Genomic DNA, 19,662 nt, shown 5'->3' with positions numbered 1-19,662 from the left:
AGACTCAGTTGAGCTCAGGTGCATCCTTTTTAAATCCTTGATGTTCCTATAACTTGATTTGGAAAGGCACACATCTATTTATATAAGGTCCCACAGTTGACGGTGCACGTCACAGCAAAAACCAAGCCATGGGGTTGAAGGAATTATCCGTAGAGCCCTGAGACAGGGAGCTGACCAAGAACCTGATGGTCACTCTGACAGAACTCCAGAGTTCCACTTTGGAGATGGTTGTCCTTCTGGAAGGTTATCCCATCTCTACAGCACTCCACCAATCAGGCCTTTATGGTAGAGTGGCCAGATGGAAGCCACTCCTCAGTAAAAGGCACATGACAGCCTGCAAAGAGTTTGCCAAAAGTTGCCTAATGACTCTCAGACCATGTGAAACAAGATTCTCTGGTCTGATGAAACCAAGATTGAATTCTTTGGCCTGAATGCCAAGCGTCACGTCTGGAAGAAACTTGGCAGCATCAATGGCAGGGACCGGGAGACTAGTCAGGATTGAGGGAAAGATGAACAGAGCAAAGGGGTGAGAGGTTCACCTTCTAACAGGACAACGACCCTAAGTGCATAGCCAAGACAATGCAGGAGTGGCTTCGGGACAAGTCTCTGAATGTTCTTGAGTGGCCCAGCCAGAGGCCGGACGTGAACCCGATCAAACATCTCTGGAGACACCTGAAAATAGCTGTGCAGCGACGCTCCCCATCCAACCTGCACTTGAGAGGATCTGCAGAGAAGAATGGGAGAAACTCTTCAAATACAGGGGTCAAGCTTGTAGCATCATACCTAAGAGGATTTGAGGCAGTAATCACTGCCAAAGGTGCTTCAACAAAATACCTGAGTAAAGGGTCTGAATACTTATGTATGTAATAAGGCTTTAACGTAACAAATGTGGAAAAAGTCGAGGGGTCTGAATACTTTCTGAAGACAGTCGTGTTCTGTCATCTAAGGTGTATGTATTTTTTGGTATGGGGGTGGGATTATGTGCAGCGCCCTACAGACACTGCTTATTGTGGTTTGGAAAAGGTTTACTAGTACTTGGCACAGGCTACCTCACTGCATGCCATATCACTATTGTTGTCAGGAAGCAGTCAAAGACTGTGTTCAGATGAGATGATTGGGATGGTAACCGGCACCCAGTGGCATCCCAGCTGCCACCAAGATGCTAAAATGACCACTGAAATTAGACCACTTGAGTTGTCGGTCTTGTCTATGTATTCTATGTATTCTATGATGTTCTCATCTCTTTTCTCCACCCTCTGTTGCAGCTGAAACTTATAGATCGATCCATCGTTATCCGAGACATTGTGCGGCGGATGAATTCTAACGTAAGCCGAGCTCCCTCTCCTGTCGTATCACTACACTGTTTTAGCTGATGACACCCTACATGACTAGTGTACCAACACAGGACGACTGTCCAGGCTGCGGTGTTTGATGTAGAATATGATAACATGCCTTTATCAGAAAGCGCTTACCTACCATCTTTAAGATCCGGACTGATGCAAGCACACTGATATATTGAGTAAATATTTTAGCCTAGGTGTATCTTAAGCTAATATCCAACACCTGTCCCTAGGTGGTATTATTGAGAACGCACCGACACAAGTTGGTGCGTTGTCTTTGGATAGAGCGTAGGGCGATGGTGATATGGTAACCCTTGTCTTGTTTGCGGTTGTGGTTTCCAGGACAACCAGTGTGGCATCGTGACCAACATCGACATCGAGTGTGCTGTAAAACTAGTGGGGACCAACTGTGTCCTTTACCCGGTCAACAGTAAAGACCTACATCACATCTGGGTAAGAATAACAGATGCCATAATGTTCTCTTGAGCACCCTATGTCCACAGAGAAGTTGCGAGATTGAAGCATTTCCATGTGATTTATCAAATTCATTTGTTCTTGTTAGGATTTCTATTTTAATGAACCATTTGCTTATAAATACTCATTTAATTAGGCTATTCAATTGTCATGTCCTTTTCGAGTATCTCCTGTGGTAGCCTATGCCTGTAAGGTGGTCCATAATTTACTCCTTTATTCTTTAGCAAAGAGATGCATAGTACGAGTCAAGTTTGGACACCTACTCATCCCAGGGTTTTTCTACATTGTAGAATAATGACATCAAAACTGAAATGACACAATCATGCAGTAACCAAAAAAGTGTTAAACAAATCAAAATATATTTTATGTTTGAGATTCTTCAAAGTAGCCACCCTTTGCCTTGATGACAGCTTTGCACACTCTTGGCATTCTCTCAACCAGCTTCATGAGATAAGGGGAACCTAGAATGCATTTAATTTAACAGGTGTGTGCCTTGTTAAAAGTACATTTGTGGAATTTCTTTCCTCCTTAAAGCATTTGAGCCAATCAGTTGTTGTGACAAGGTATGGGTGGTATACAGAAGATGGTCTTATTTGGTTAAAGACCAAGTTCAAATTATGGCAAGAACAGGTCAAGTAAGCAAAGAGAAACAACAGTCCATCATTACTTTATGAAATGAAGGTCAGTCAATGCGGTCACAAAAACCATCAAGCGTTATGATGAAACTGGCTCTCAAGAGGACCGCCAGAGGAAAGGAAGACCCAGTGTTACCTCTGCTGCAGAGGACAAGTTCATTAGAGTTACCAGCATCAGAAATTGCAGCCCAAATAAATGCTTCAGAGTTCAAGTAACAGACACATCACAACATCAAGTGTTCAGAGGAGACTTTGAATGGTCGAATTGCTGCAAAGAAACCACTACTAAAGAACACCAATAATAAGAGACGTTATTGGGCCAAGAAACACGAGCAATAGACATTAGACCTGGTGGAAATCTGTTCTTTGGTCTGATGAGTGCAAATGTGAGATTTATGGTTTTAACCGCCATGTCTTTGTGAGACGCAGAGTCGGTGAACGGATGATCTCTGCATGTGTGGTTCCCACTGAAGAATGGAGGTGTGGGGGTGCTTTGCTGGTGACACTGCCTGATTTTATTTAGAAATCAAGTCACACTTAATCAGCATTGCTACAACAGCATTCTGCAACGATACTCCATCCCATCTGGTTTGCGCTGAGAGGGACTATTTGTTTTTCAACAGGACAATGACCATAAACACACCTCCAGGCTGTGTAAGGGCTATTTGACCAAGGAGAGTGGCGTGCAGCATCAGATGGCTACTTTGAAGAATTTCAAATATAAAATATATTTTGGTTACTACATGATTCCATATGTGCTATTTCAGAGTTCTGATGTCTTCACTATTATTCTACATTGTAGAAAATAGTACAAATAAAGAAACCTGGGAACGAGTGTGTCTGAACGTTTGACTGGTACTGAATGCTTACCACATCAATGTCTCTGTTTCAATCATTTGTTTTATGCGTGTCCCCTGCTAGTCCTTCATGTATGGGGACTACATAGCCTACGACTTCTGGCTGGGGAAGGTGTACGACCTGACCAACCACATCATTCTCAAGCTTTCCAATGGAGCCAGGTACAAAATCTGTCCTAGTCTGAGTGTCAATTCAAAACGGTTTCATTTACATCTGTCTGCTTCATGCTTCGCCTCAACTTCTCTCTACCACCGCAGGTGTTCCATGAATGTGGAGGACGGAGCCAAGCTGTACGACGTCTGTCCGCACGTCAGTGACTCGGTAGGTGAAATGCCACGAGCTGCGTTTTTTGATGTTGTGTGAAAACGTAGCCGTCTGCCCTCGTCCACTGCACTTTACTGATCTGATAAGGCTGGCTAGGTGGAAGCAAATTAATTGAACAGCCTATTCCTCCTTATTGACCATAGGTAGTGGTGTAATACTTTGTAACAGGGCTGCGGGTCAATTCCATTTGAGCCGAGGTCAGTTTAGAAAACCGATTTTTGAAAATTGAGTTTAAAAGGAATCGACCCTAATCTTGTTTAAGATAGCAGGTGGCGTGCGTCCAATATTAATCAAAAACTGTTGGGCGTTGACTGGGAATACCTAGGTGTTACTCCTGTAACACTGGCTGTTATTTCAGAAACAATACAACCGTGTCTACGTAGTCAACTTTTTCTAATTAAAAAAACACACACAACCTTGTTAAGTACTAGCTATGTTCTCTTATCACTTGTTGAAACGACCAATGAGCAGCAGGATATCTTAGAGCTTTTTTAGATTCTCAATGGACTGGTTAAGGGAAACTGCCTCTGTGTGTTAGTGAGATGCATCTCCTCCCTGTTTGGTAGGGTCTTTTCTTCGACGAGACCTATGGTTTCTACCCAGGCCAGGTGCTGATCGGGCCGGCCAAAGTCTTCTCCAATGTCCAGTGGCTCTCCGGGGTCAAGCCCGTGCTCCGCAAGAAGAGCAAGTTCAGGGTGGTGGTCGAAGAGGTATGATGGCAATTTGCGCATTTTACATTACTCACAGGCAGTAACTTGGGCCCTGAGTTTTTCCTGTTTTTTACCGACCCACATACCTTACCACCTAATAATAGGCTTAGCTGCTGAAGTACGTGTGATGTCACTGCTCTAATTGCTCATCTGTGTTTTCATGTGTGTCCCCCCCCCCCCTCCCATAGGTCCAGGTGGCGGAGCTGAAGGTGACGTGGATCACCAAGAGTTACTCCCCCAAGGGCACGGACAGCGTCTACCCCCCTCCGTCTACCATCTCCCAGGAGAACCTCTGCAGGTACTGAACTGCACCCCGTTTGTCTGTTCATTTCAATTCTCTACACTGATCCTTTTTTTTACAAGAGCGTGTGTGTGTGTGTGTGTGTGTGTGTGTGTGTGTGTGTGTGCCTAAGTTGACAAATGTAGGCGCACACAAAGAACTTTAGTAGCGTAATGACAAATATTTGAGATATTAAAGCTAGAATCTTTAATTTTTCTAGGTGCGCTGGTACTTCAGAATTCCAGGTAGCACAGCAAATATTTCGCCGCATATGCGAGTAAAATGATCGCGCTCTAGAGTCCTGTATTCGTAGATTCGTTCTACCATCCATCCACACTTGGGAGCACAGAGGCTGCAGTTTTCCATTTTATAGATATACAGAGTATGAGCAGTCTATTTCTGGTTGACTCACATTATATACACACCTCACAATCACACCTCACACTTGCATGCGTGTCTTAATTGGATGTTTACATGAACAGGGTGAAGTTTTAATTTCATAACAAGGACCGTGTTCGTTTTCTGCGAGCTACACTGTAAGCCTATATGGTCTGAGCTGGAGAAAGAGCAGCTTTTCTCAGTGAGGTTCCAAACGGTCACAACCATTGGCTTTTGAGATGGGCTGATATTCAAAGATGTGCTATATTGACCCCCGAAGGTCGCTGTCCACGCCCCGCGGAAATCTGTTTAGCTTAATAAAAATACCCCCATTTTAAAAATCTGTCCGTTTTTAAGGTTGAGATCTGCATTGGATGCGTTTCAAACCACTACTCCCTCATCCACGGTGAAAGTTGACAGCGCTAGAGTGGTGTTTGTCAACCGGAGACATCCGAAAATTGGTCTTCTCACAATGTCATCTGAAGCGTCCAAATTATTTGCTCTACGACCCCCACAAGCAACTTGGGCCTCGTCTGAAGTCGGTTCAGCCCATCTGCCAACTTCTGTCTATAGCGTCTGATCAGTTTGGGCAACCACATAAATACGAGGCCTCTGTGAAAAGGTGAAATTCTCATGAACACGTACATGTCGATTGTTTTGCTCTACGACGTCCACAGGTCTGTCTAAATGTTCCCCAATACGAGTTGAAAAAATGGATGGAAGTATACACAACCGTTCAAAAGTTTGGGGTCACTTAGAAATGTCCTTGTTTTTTCAAATTAAAACACTTTAAAAATTTTGTCCATTTAAAATAACTTCAAGTTGATCAGAAATACAGTGTAGACATTGCTAATGTTATAAATGACTATTGTAGCTGGAAACGGCAGATTCTATTTTTTAATGGGATATCTACATAGGCGTACAGAGGCCCATTATCAGTAACCATCACTTCTGTGTTTTCCAATGGCACGTTGTGTTAGCTAATCCAAGTTTTTATAATTTTTAAAGACTAATTGAGCGTTAGAAAATCCTTTTGCAATTATAATCGTACCCACAAATGCTGATGTTCCAGATACTCAACTTGTCTAAAGAAGGCCAATTTTATTGCTTTTTAATTAGAACAGTTTTCAGCTGTTTTAACATAAATGCCAAACGGTTTTCTAATGATCAATTAGCCTTTTAAAATGAAAGGACATTTCTAAGTGACCCCAGATCTTTGAACGGTAGTGTATATGGAAACTGTCAGTGCCAAACATGTGTTAATATGGGCTAATAGCAGTAAGGCCAAATACAAGTTGTCACCTTTACGGCTTGGACAGGACTTAGACTGTTAGGTGCCAAAAATAAGGGGTTAAATGCATGTAAAAACAAATACATGTTTCCTCATATTTCTTATCTCTGCTATAGGACAGACACTTTATTTTGTTCCGTGTAGTGAATCTGTTATTCAATGCATTTGTATGGGCTAATAGGAGTAATGAATGTGTATCATGTAGCACATGTATCTAGATGGAGAGCTGCTCATCCCTAGCACACACCCATTCTTTTGCTTCAATGACCCTTCTAATAACCCCACCCCATACGTGTGTTCTGATCCAGAGTGAAGCGTCTGGGCTTCTACGACCACACCCAGAGGCAGCTGGGGGAGAGAGCCCTGTACGTGTTCCCAGCCAAGGGAGACACCACACACATCACCTGTGAGTGGCCCGACGGGGCCCCCGGACTCCCAGAGGACCCCGTAGCCAGGAAGGTGTGTGAGTGAGGAGGAAAGGGAGAGGAAATGTTTCTATATATATACAGTACCAGTCAAAAGTCCAGACACCTAATTCATGTGTTTTTCTTTATTTTAACTATTTTCTACATTGTAGAATAATAGTGACGACATCAAAACTATGAAATAACACATGGAATCATGTTGTAACCAAAAACATGTTAAACAAATTAAAATATATTTGAGATTCTTCAAAGTTGCCACCATTTGCCTTGACAGCGTTGCACACTCTTGGCATTCTCCCAAACAGCTTCATGAGGTAGTCACCTGGAATGCATTTCAATTAACAGGTGTGCCTTGAGCCAATCAGTTGTTTTGTGGCAAGGTAGGGGTGGTATACAGAAGATAGCCCTATTTGGTAAAATACCAAGGTTGAAACGACAGTCCATTACTTTAAGACATGAAAGTAAGTCAATCTGGAACATTTCAAGAACTTTGAAAGGTTCAAGTGCAGTCGCAAAAACCATCAAGCGCTATGATGAAACTGGCTCTCATGAGGACCGCCACAAGAAAGGAAGAACCAGAGGATAAGTTCATTAGTTAACTGCACCTCAGATTGCAGCCCAAATAAATACTTCAGTTCAAGTAACGGACACATCTCAACATCAACTGTTCAGAGGAGACTGTGAATAAGACCTTCATGGTCGAATTACTGAAAAGAAACCACTACTAAAGGACACCAATAAGAGATTTGCTTGGACCAAGAAACACAAGCAATGGACATTAGATCGGTGAAAATCTGTCCTTTTGGTCTGTCCAAATTTGAGATTTTTGGTTCCAACTGCTATGTCTTTGTGAGACGCAGAGTAGGTGAACGGAGGATCTCTGCATGTGTGGTTCCCACCGTGAAGCATGGATTAGGTGGTGTGGGGGTGATTTGCTTTGCTGTTGACACTGTCTGTGATTTTATTTAGAATTCAAGGCACACTTAACCAGCATGGATACCATGGTATTCTGCAGTGGTATGCCATCCCATCTGGTTTGCGCTTAGTGGGACCATTTGTTTTTTTAACAGGCCAATGACCAAACACACTTCCAGGCTATGTAAGAGGTATTTTACCAAGAATGAGAGTGATGGAGTGCTGTATCGGCTCACCTGACCTCATCCCAATTGAGATGGTTTGGGATGAGTTGGACCGCAGAGTGAAGGAAAAGCAGCCAACAAGTGCTCAGCATATGTGGGAACTCCTTCAAGACTGTTGGAAAAGCATTCCAGGTGAATCTGGTTTTGAGTGTGCAAAGCTGTCATCAAAGCAAAGGGAAGTGAAGAATCTCAAATGTAAAATATATTTTGATTTGAACACTTTAAAAAAAATGGTTACTACATGATTACATGTGTTATTTCAGTTTTGAGGTCTTCACTATTCTAGAATGTAGGAAATTGTAAAAATAAACACCCTTGAATGAGTAGGTGTTCAAACTCTTGACTGGTGTTGTGCGTGCATGTCCCCATTTTGTGTGAAACAATTGGTAACGATGTTGCCTCTCTTTGCAGAGATACTCCATGTATCCAACTTTCTTCCCTCGTTGCATGCACTAACAACTGTGTGTTTGCCATGGTTCGTATTATCTCAGTGTCCTATGACAATGTCCTTCCTGCAGTTGAAAAGGATGTTCAAGAAGGAGTCGTTAGGGAAGAAGACCAGTGAGAATGCAGAGACACAAGGAGCAAACCAGCACTCCACCGACAAGACGGACAGCTTTTACGGTACACGCTGATTTTGATTTATGTCTGTTGGTCATCAGAAATGTTGCCTTGTCATTTTTTGGCAGATATCCTCACTTAAACAGATGACTAGCACAGACTCCAATTGTAGAATAATTTTAGCTCCATACAGTCAACACCTGATAACTGGCCATCTGATAACTGCACACATTGTGCAGGGTAGGTCGCCCCACAATTAAAATCTATTCTTTATGCTTTGCTCAGTTCCAAGTCACTGCTTATACCACTAATCAATTATACATGTAAAACCAACTCAACAACCATCACCCGTGTCCTCTCCCCCCTCACACCCAGGTGACCTCAAGCCTGACAACACCCACCCAGACTCCACTGACCACAACCCCTCCCCCGCCCTCACCACCCTAACAACGGCCCCAACCACGCCCTCCAGCCCTTGACCCTGTGCGCTCCTCCCTGCTCTGACCCATGGCCCGAGCCCGCGGAGCAGGACGCAGACGATGAGGCGGGGGCGGAGGACACTGACGACACCTTGTCGCTGACGTCGTCGGCGAGCAGCACGGCGTCGTCACAGAGCGGCGGTCTGGGGGGCCTGAACAGGAAGAAGAGCATCCCTCTGTCCATCCGCAACCTGAAGAGGAAGCACAAGAAGAAGAGGACCAAGTTCTCCCGCGAGTTCAAGCCCGGCGACAGGTGAGCCAGTTATCAATCAAATCCGTTTGTATTCATGTAATGCTATGTGACTAAATGTAGCAGACTACAATTGTATATAAATGGCTACAAATGTAGCATGCTAAGTCAGAGCCTAGGCCACACTTTAGTCCTCTGCTTTCTATCCCTCCCTCACGCCCTCCCTTTCTGAACTTCTGCAATTCCTCCCTCTCTTGCACCCTCCCTCCCTTTTTCTCTCTCCATTCAGGAGATGGTCCCTCCCTGGCCATCTCCTTTTCTCCTTGGCACGTGTAAAGGATGATCAATAGCTTTCTGGCAAGAATTCAGCGTCCTTGAACCCAGTGTCACTTTTATTTTTTTGCCACATTCACCGGATAGGTGCAGTGAAAAGTGTTGTTTTACATGGTCAGCCATAGTAGTACGGCGCCCCTGGAGAAAATGAGGGTGATGTGCCTTGCTCAAGGGCACATTGTGCCTCTCCCAGCTTCTGATGCCGCCCAACCCTGTACAGATGATACACAATCACATCATTATCCTCTGTCTTCGGGTACAGCCTCTGTCTCTGGCCTAAATGGCACCCTACTCCCTATGTAGTACACTACTTTTGTCAAAAATAGAGCCCTGTGTAGGGAATAGGGTGCCACTTCCATTTGGGACGCTTACACACAGAGCCGATCAACTTACACCCTACACCCAGCCTACACTTACACCCTTACACCCAGCCGAACAAGACCAGTGTTCATCGATCCAACATCTTGTCTCCCAGAAAATGTCCTCTCTTCCTTACGGACTTTCTGATGGCTTGTTACTACCTACGGGGATCGATGTCAGGCTGATTTCCCGGAGCAGATGTCCACTAATGACCCTGGTTGTTATTAGGCTGTGTGGATGCTGCCAGTGACTGTGTGACCTGGCCTTGTCTTCAAATCTTGAACCAGTCTACCACCAATCCAGTACTAGTACCACTCCATAATCTAATATAGTACTAATCTAGTGCCAATCCAGTACTTTTCCTAGTACCAATTTGAATCTAGTACAAATAACAATCCAAAAGTTATACTAGCATCAACCTAATTATTGTTGCGACGTGAAAATGAATATGCTCTCAACCGCGCTTGCTCTCCCTGTGGTCCTTTGACGACTAAAAACCCAATAGTTAAGTTCCTCTGTTATAAAAATCACACCGGTACCCACAATTAGACCTAGCTCTGCACCATTAGTTGGACGTTTCCAAATAGGTTGAAGTTTGGGTCAATGTAACCTTTTCTCAAGACATTGCAGAATTCGAGTACTTTAAATTCTACCAGGCGCCATTCGAACACGGCAGAGATTCCAAGGCTGCAAATCTGAAATGGCACCCCCTTCCTTATATTAATGGCACCCCCTTCCTTATATTAATGGCACCCCCTTCCTTATATAGTGTACTAATTTTGACCAGATCCTTGGTTAAAAGTAGTGCATTATACAGGCAATATGATGCTATTTCAGATGCTGCCTAAGCCTGTGATTTTCCCTCCTTTTAAACTGCCTTGTAGATCAGATCTGGTGGTTAAATATAGCTGGCTGCTGGTAAATCATGTAGCATGTGCTTAGGTGTGCCCAGATAACATCCAGGTCCTCTGATTGAAAGAGACAGAGAGAGAGAGAGAGAGGGGGAAAGGGTGATGGAGAGGGAGACAGAGGGTCAAAGAGCCAGGGAGATCAAGGGGGAGAAAAAAAGCTGAGATTGAGTTGCGGGAGGGAGAGCGAGCGAGAGGAAGATTGATGGGGGGAATAAAACGGGCAAGGGAGAGGTAGTGACTGAAGTTAAGAGGCAGAGCAGAGGGAAAGTGGCTGAATTCTAGTGGGGGATTGAATTGAGGTAGAGGAGAGATTTGATTTAAAGAAAAGACACAACATGACATGTAAACTCAGCAAAAAAATAAAAAATAAACGTCCCTTTTTCAGGACCCTGTCTTTCAAAGATGGTTCGAACAAATCCAAATAGCTTCACAGATTTTCATTGTAAAGGGTTTAAACTAGAGGTCGACCGACTATTCGGAATAGGCGATTTAATTAGGGCCGATTTTTCAAGTTTTCATAACAATTGGAAATCTGTATTCTTGGGCGGCGGTTAACTGCCTTGTTCAGGGGCAGAACAACAGATTTTCACCTTGTCAGCTTGGGGGATCCAATCTTGCAACCTTATAGTTAACTTGTCCAACACAATAACGACCTGCCTCTCTCTCGTTGCACTCCAAAAGGAGACTGCCTGTTACGCGAATGCAGTAAGTTGCTAGTTAGCATTAAACTTATCTTATAAAAAAACAATCAATCATAATCACTAGTTAACTACACATGGTGGTTGATATTACTAGACATTGTCCTGCGTTGCATATAATCTGACTGAGCATACAAGTATCTAAGTATCTGGCTGAGCGGTGGTAGGCAGAAGCAGGCGCGTAAACATTCATTCAAACAGCACTTTCGTGCGTTTTGCCAGCAGCTCTTCGTTGTGCATCAACGCATTGCGCTGTTTATGACTTCAAGCCTATCAACTCCCGAGATGAGGCTGGTGTAACCGAAGTGAAATGTCTAGCTAGTTAGCACTCGCTAATAGCGTTTCAAACGTCACTTGCTCTGAGCCTTCCAGTAGTTGTTCCCCTTTCTCTGCATGGGTAACGCTGCTTCGATGGTGGCTGTTGTCGTTGTGTTGCTGGTTCGAGCCCAGGGAGGAGCGAGGAGAGGGACGGAAAGCTATACTGTTACACTGGCAATACTAAAGTGCCTATAAGAACATCTAATCGTCAAAGGTTAATGAAGGGAAATAGTCCTATAATTCCTATAATAACCACAACCTAAAACTTTTTACCTGGGAATATTGAAGACTCATGTTAAAAGGAACCACCAGCTTTCATATGTTCTCATGTTCTGAGCAAGGAACTGAAACATTAGCTTCCTTACAGAGCACATATTGCACTTTTACTTTCTTCTCCAACACTTTGTTTTTGCATTACTTAAACCAAATTGAACATGTTTCATTATTTATTTGAGGCTAGATTGATTTTATTGATGTATTATATTAAGTTAAAATAAGTGTTCATTCAGTATTGTTGTAATTGTCATTATTACACATAAAACTAATTTTTAAAAATGGCTGATTAATCTATCAGCTTTTTTTGGGGTCCTCCCATAATCGGTATCGGCGTTGAAAAATCATAATCGGTCGACCTCTAGTTTAAACACGGTTTCCCATGCTTGTTCGATCAACCATAAACAATGAACATGCACCTGTGGAACAGTCATGAACAGCTTACAGATGGTAGGCAATTAAGGTCACAGTTATGAACTTAGGACACTAAAGATGCCTTTCTACTGACTCTGAAAATCTCCAAAAGAAACATGCCCTGGGTCCCTGCTCATCTGTGTGGATGTGCCTTAGGCATGCTGCAAGGAGGCATGAGGACTGCAGATGTGCCAGGGCAATAAATTGTAATGTCCGTACTGTGAGACGCCTAAGACGGCACTACAGGGAGACTGGGTGGACAACTGATCGTCCTCAGTGGCAGACCACATGTAACAACACCTGCACAGGATCGGTACAGCCGAACATCACACCTGCAGGACAGGTACAGGTACTGCCCGAGTTACACCAGGAATGCACAATCCCTCCATCAGTGCTGATGACTGTCCGCACTAGGCTGTGAGAGGCTGGACTGAGGGCTTGCTGGACTGAGGCCTGTTGTAAGGCAGGTGGGCACAAACCCACTGTCGCTGGACCAGACAGGACTGGCAAAAAGTGCTCTTCACTGATGAGCCGCAGTTTTGTCTCACCAGGGGTGATGGTCGGATTCGTGTTTATTTTCAAAGGAAAGAGCGTTACACCGAGGTCTGGGGCCATGTGTCACAGCATCATCGGACTGAGATTGCCTGCAATGACAACAATCTCAACGCTGTGCGTTACAGGGAAGACATCCTCCTCCCTGATGTGGTACCCTTCCTGCAGGCTCATCCTGACATGACAATGCCACCAGCCATGCTGCTCGTTCTGTGCGTGATTTCCTGCAAGACAGGAATGTCAGTGTTCTGCCATGGCCAGCGAAGAGCCCGGATCTCAATCCCATTGATCAGGTCTGGGACCTTTTTTTATTTATTTGACCTTTTTATTTAACTCGGCAAGTCAGTTAAGAACAAATTCTTGTTCAGGGGCAGAACGACAGATTTGTACCTTGTCAGCTCGGGGATTTGAACTTGCAACCTTTCGGTTACTAGTCCAATACTCTAACCGCTGGGCTACCCTGCCACCCCGACCTGTTGGATCGGAGGGTGAGGACTATGCCCATTCCCCCCAGAAATGTCCGGGAACTTGCAGATGCCTTGGTGGAAGAGTGGACTAACATCTCACAGCAAGAACTGGCAAATCTGGTGCAGTCCATGAGGAGGAGATGCACTGCAGTACTTAATGCAGCTGGTGGCTACACCAGATACTGTTACTTTTGATTTTGAACCCCCCCGTTAGTCACACGTCTGTGGAACTTGTTCAGTTTGTCTCAGTTGTTGAATCTTGTTATGATCATAGAAATACAGTTGCACTCGAAAGTTTTATATACACTTAGGTTGGAGTCATTCAAATTTCTTGTTAAGAAACAATAGTTTTTGCAATTCGGTTAGGACATCTACTGTGTGCGTGACAAGTAATTTTTCCAACAATTGTTTACCATGTACCAGGTACCATGTTAATCTGTACAAATAATAGTACGCAAGTATAAACACCATGGGTCCAAGCAGCTGTCATACCGCTCAGGAAGGAGACGCGTTCTGTCTCCTAGAGATGAATGTACTTTGGTGCAAAAAGTGCAAATCAATCCCAGAACAATGGCAAAGGACCTTGTGAAGATGCTGGAGGAAACGGGTACAAACGTATCTATAGCCACAGAAAAATTAGTGTTATATCAACAACCTGAAAGGCTGTTGAGCAAGGAAGAAGCCACTGATCTAAAACCGCAATAAAAAAAAAAGTCTGACTACGATTTGCAACTGCACATTGGGGAACGATTGTAGTTTTTGGAGAAATGTCCTCTGGTCTGATGAAGCAAAAATAGAACTGTTTGGCCATAATGACCATCTTTATGTTTGGTTTGCTGCAGGAGGGGCTGGTGCACTTCAGATAATGTCTTCATGAGGAAGGAATATTTGGGTCTTCCAAATGGACAATGACCCCAAGCATACTTGCAAGCAAAGTTGTGGCAAAATGGCTTAAGGACAACAAAGTAAAGGTTTTGGAGTGGCCATCACAAAGCCCTGACCTCAATCCCAAAGAAAGGTTGTGGGCAGAACTAAAAGCGTGTGCGAGCAAGGAGGCCTACAAACCTGACTCAGTTACACCAGCTCTGTCAGGAGCTATTTCACCCTATTTAAAGGCAATGCTACCAAATACTAATTAAGTGCATGTAAACGTCTGACCCACTGGGAATGTGTTTAAAGAAATAAAAGCTGAAATTAATCACTCTCTACTATTATTCTGACATTTCATATTCTTCAAATAAAGTGGTGATCTTAATTGACCTAAAACAGGGAATTTTTACTAGGATTAAATGTCAGGAATTGTCAGTATTTGGCTAAGTTTTAAATACAGTTTAAGTCAGAAGTTTACACATGTTAAGTTTGCTGAAAATAAACGCAGTTGACAGTGAGAGGACGTTTTCTTTTTTTTTGCTAAGTTTATATTATGGATGGAGGGAAACCGTGGCAGAGGAGATCAGGCTCCCCCCCACCCTGCGATATCTTTGATTCGCTCTGCTGCTGTGCATATGGCTGAGTCAGTTTAACGCTCCATTCTTTAACATGTAGGCATTTTCCACTCTTAACCAGAACTTCTTGCTGAAAGAGTTGAGCCTTGTCGGTGAAGACACAAATTCCAGTATTAGTTACTTAGTCACTGGTTCTAATATCTGCCATCTCCCTGTTTATTACCGTCAGGGTGGCAGTAGAAGTGGTGTCCACCAAGACCTCGGCCGACGTCCTCTGGAAGGACGGCCGTATGGAGACCCTCATCCGCTCCAATGACCTCATCCCCATCCAGCACCTCGACAACCATGAGTTTTGCCCCGGAGACTTTGTTGTCGACAAACGACGTAAGTAGCTAGCTCACTTCACACTCGCCTTAAGGCCTTGTACAGTGCATTTGGAAATTAATCCAACTTTTTCGACATTTTGTTACGTTACAGCCTTATTCTAAATTTGATTAAATAGTTTCCCCCCTTATCAATCCACACACACTACCCAATAATGGCAAAGCAAGAATAGGTTTTTAGACATTTTTGCAAATGTATAAAACATTCAACTGAAATATCACGTTTCCATAACTATTCAGACCCTTTACTCAGTACTTTGTTGAAGCACCTTTGGCAGCGATTACAGCCTCGATTCTTCTTGGGCATGATGCTACAAGCTTGGCACACCTGTATTTGGGGAGTTTCACCCATTTCTTCTCTGCAGATCCTCTCAAGCTCTGTCAGGTTGGATGGGGAGTGTTGCTGCACAGCTATTTTCAGGCTCTGGCTGGGCCACTTAAGGACATTCATCCTTGTCCTGAAGCCTGTCCTGCGTTGTCCTGTTAGAAGGAGAACCTTCACCCCAGTCTGAGGTACTGAGCGCTCTAGTGCAGGTTTTCATCAAGGATCTCTTTGTACTTCATTCTGTTCTTTTGGAGTTTGCCAAAAGGCACCTAAAGACTCTGACCATGAGAAACAAGATTCTCTGGTTGGCCTGAATGCCCAGCGTCACATCTGGAGGGAACCTGGCACCATCCCTACAGTGAAGTGTGGTGGCAGCATCATGTTGTGAGGATGTTTTTTAGCGCCAGGCACATAGACTGGTCAGGATCGAGGCAAAGATAAAAGGAGCAAAGTACAGAGATCCTTGATGAAAACCTGCTCCAGAGCACTCAGTTCCTCAGACCGGCGTGAAGGTTCACCTTCCAACAGGATAATGACTCTAAGACTCCAAGACGACGCAGGAGTGGCTTCGGGAAAAGCCTCAATGTACTTGTTGCGTCATACCCAAAAAGACTTAAGCTTTAGTCACTGCCGAAGGTGCTTCAACAAAGTACTGTTTTTAAAGGGTCTGAATACATTTACATTACATTTAAGTCATTTAGCAGACGCTCTTATCCAGAGCGACTTACAAATTGGTGCATTCACCTTATGACATCCAGTGGAACAGCCACTTTACAATAGTGCATCTAAATATTTTAAGGGGGGTGAGAAGGATTACTCTATCCTATCCTAAGTATTCCTTAAAGAGGTGGGGTTTCAGGTGTCTCCGGAAGGTGGTGATTGACTCCGCTGTCCTGGCGTCGTGAGGGAGTTTGTTCCACCATTGGGGAGCCAGAGCAGCGAACAGTTTTGACTGGGCTGAGCGGGAACTGTACTTCCTCAGTGGTAGGGAGGCGAGCAGGCCAGAGGTGGATGAACGCAGTGCCCTTATTTGGGTGTAGGGCCTGATCAGAGCCTGGAGGTACTGAGGTGCCGTTCCCCTCACAGCTCCGTAGGCAAGCACCATGGTCTTGTAGCGGATGCGAGCTTCAACTGGAAGCCAGTGGAGAGAGCGGAGGAGCGGGGTGACGTGAGAGAACTTGGGAAGGTGTAACACTAGACGGGCTGCGGCGTTCTGGATGAGTTGTAGGGGTTTAATGGCACAGGCAGGGAGCCCAGCCAACAGCGAGTTGCAGTAATCCAGACGGGAGATGACAAGTGCCTGGATTAGGACCTGCGCCGCTTCCTGTGTGAGGCAGGGTCATACTCTGCGGATGTTGTAGAGCATGAACCTACAGGAACGGGCCACCGCCTTGATGTTAGTTGAGAACGACAGGGTGTGGTCCAGGATCACGCCAAGGTTCTTAGCGCTCTGGGAGGAGGACACAATGGAGTTGTCAACCGTGATGGCGAGATCATGGAACGGGCAGTCCTTCCCCGGGAGGAAGAGCAGCTCCGTCTTGCCGAAGTTCAGCTTGAGGTGGTGATCCGTCATCCACACTGATATGTCTGCCAGACATGCAGAGATGCGATTCGCCACCTGGTCATCAGAAGGGGGAAAGGAGAAGATTAATTGTGTGTCGTCTTTCCCCCTTCTGATGACCAGGTGGCGAATCGCATCTCTGCATGTCTGGCAGACATATCAGTGTGGATGACGGATCACCACCTCAAGCTGAACTTCGGCAAGACGGAGCTGCTCTTCCTCCCGGGGAAGGACTGCCCGTTCCATGATCTCGCCATCACGGTTGACAACTCCATTGTGTCCTCCTCCCAGAGCGCTAAGAACCTTGGCGTGATCCTGGACCACACCCTGTCGTTCTCAACTAACATCAAGGCGGTGGCCCGTTCCTGTAGGTTCATGCTCTACAACATCCGCAGAGTACGACCCTGCCTCACACAGGAAGCGGCGCAGGTCCTAATCCAGGCACTTGTCATCTCCCGTCTGGATTACTGCAACTCGCTGTTGGCTGGGCTCCCTGCCTGTGCCATTAAACCCCTACAACTCATCCAGAACGCCGCAGCCCGTCTAGTGTTACACCTTCCCAAGTTCTCTCACGTCACCCCGCTCCTCCGCTCTCTCCACTGGCTTCCAGTTGAAGCTCGCATCCGCTACAAGACCATGGTGCTTGCCTACGGAGCTGTGAGGGGAACGGCACCTCAGTACCTCCAGGCTCTGATCAGGCCCTACACCCAAATAAGGGCACTGCGTTCATCCACCTCTGGCCTGCTCGCCTCCCTACCACTGAGGAAGTACAGTTCCCGCTCAGCTCAGTCAAAACTGTTCGCTGCTCTGGCTCCCCAATGGTGGAACAAACTCCCTCACGACGCCAGGACAGCGGAGTCAATCACCACCTTCCGGAGACACCTGAAACCCCACCTCTTTAAGGAACACCTAGGATAGGATAAAGTAATCCTTCTCACCCCCCCCCCCCTTAAAATATTTAGATGCACTATTGTAAAGTGGTTGTTCCACTGGATGTCATAAGGTGAATGCACCAATTTGTAAGTCGCTCTGGATAAGAGCGTCTGCTAAATGACTTAAATGTAAAATGTAAATGTCTGCATAGCAATGATAGGAGAGACCATGTGAGGTTATGACAGAGCCAAGTGACTTGGTGTATAGCGAGAATAGGAGAGGGCCTAGAACAGAGCCCTGGGGGGACACCAGTGGTGAGAGCGCGTGGTGAGGAGACAGATTCTCGCCATGCCACCTGGTAGGAGCGACCTGTCAGGTAGGACATAATCCAAGCGTGGGCCGCGCCGGAGATGCCCAACTCTGAGAGGGTGGAGAGGAGGATCTGATGGTTCACAGTATCGAAGGCAGCCGATAGGTCTAGAAGGATGAGAGCAGAGGAGAGAGAGTTAGCTTTAGCGGTGCGGAGCGCCTCCGTGATACAGAGAGGAGCAGTCTCAGTTGAATGACTAGTCTTGAAACCTGACTGATTTGGATCAAGAAGGTCATTCTGAGAGAGATAGCGGGAGAGCTGACCAAGGACTGCACGTTCAAGAGTTTTGGAGAGAAAAGAAAGAAGGGATACTGGTCTGTAGTTGTTAACATCGGAGGGATCGAGTGTAGGTTTTTTCAGAAGGGGTACTTACGAATACTTACGCAAATGTGATATTTCAGTTTTACATTTTTTTGGTAACATTTCTCAACCTGGTTTTCTACTACTATCAGCTTTTATAAGCGGTTTAGCAAAAAATGTACACTACCATTCAAAAGTTTGGGGTCACTTAGAAATTGTTTTTGAAAGAAAAACACTTTTTTTTGGTCCATTTAAAATAACTTCAAATTGACCAGAAATACACTAGACTTTGCTAATGTTGTAAATTACTATTGTAGCTATGCAACAAGGGAGCTATTTATCAGGTTGGCTTTCTTACTTGGTGTCCTTGGTGATACTCTCTGACCTGAGGCACAAAAGTTAACTTCAGCTCTGTCTCTGTCTGTCTGTCTGTCTGTCTGTCTGTCTGTCTGTCTGTCTGTCTGTCTGTCTGTCTGTCTGTCTGTCTGTCTGTCTGTCTGTCTGTCTGTCTGTCTGTCTGTCTGTCTGTCTGTCTGTCTGTCTGTCTGTCTGTCTGTCTGTCTGTCTGTCTGTCTGTCTGTCTGTCTGTCTGTCTGTCTGTCTGTCTGTCTGTCTGTCTGTCTGTCTGTCTGTCTGTCTGTCTGTCTGTCTGTCTGTCTGTCTGTCTGTCTGTCTGTCTGTCTGTCTGTCTGTCTGTCTGTCTGTCTGTCTGTCTGTCTGTCTGTCTGTCTGTCTGTCTGTCTGTCTGTCTGTCTGTCTGTCTGTCTGTCTGTCTGTCTGTCTGTCTGTCTGTCTGTCTGTCTGTCTGTCTGTCTGTCTGTCTGTCTGTCTGTCTGTCTGTCTGTCTGTCTGTCTGTCTGTCTGTCTGTCTGTCTGTCTGTCTGTCTGTCTGTCTGTCTGTCTGTCTGTCTGTCTGTCTGTCTGTCTGTCTGTCTGTCTGTCTGTCTGTCTGTCTGTCTGTCTGTCTGTCTGTCTGTCTGTCTGTCTGTCTGTCT

At 45.1% G+C, this 19,662-nt stretch overlaps 1 protein-coding gene across 1 annotated transcript in view; it reads left to right on the top strand.

The window, feature by feature from the left end:
• The window catches only part of LOC124016542 ((E3-independent) E2 ubiquitin-conjugating enzyme UBE2O-like), a 50,915-nt gene that overhangs the window by 16,597 nt on the left and 14,656 nt on the right, over window positions 1–19,662 (top strand). The window contains 11 exon segments of the mRNA XM_046332129.1: window positions 1,266–1,325; window positions 1,683–1,793; window positions 3,371–3,468; window positions 3,565–3,628; window positions 4,198–4,341; window positions 4,530–4,639; window positions 6,599–6,749; window positions 8,373–8,478; window positions 8,791–8,829; window positions 8,832–9,147; window positions 15,085–15,239. Coding sequence (XP_046188085.1) covers window positions 1,266–1,325; window positions 1,683–1,793; window positions 3,371–3,468; window positions 3,565–3,628; window positions 4,198–4,341; window positions 4,530–4,639; window positions 6,599–6,749; window positions 8,373–8,478; window positions 8,791–8,829; window positions 8,832–9,147; window positions 15,085–15,239 — 1,354 coding nt within the window.

Source organism: Oncorhynchus gorbuscha, linkage group LG26 (genome assembly GCF_021184085.1).
Source record: "Oncorhynchus gorbuscha isolate QuinsamMale2020 ecotype Even-year linkage group LG26, OgorEven_v1.0, whole genome shotgun sequence".
NCBI lineage: Eukaryota > Metazoa > Chordata > Actinopteri > Salmoniformes > Salmonidae > Oncorhynchus > Oncorhynchus gorbuscha.
Note: the sequence above shows the minus strand (reverse complement) of the source record. Positions and strands in the feature narration are given on the sequence as shown.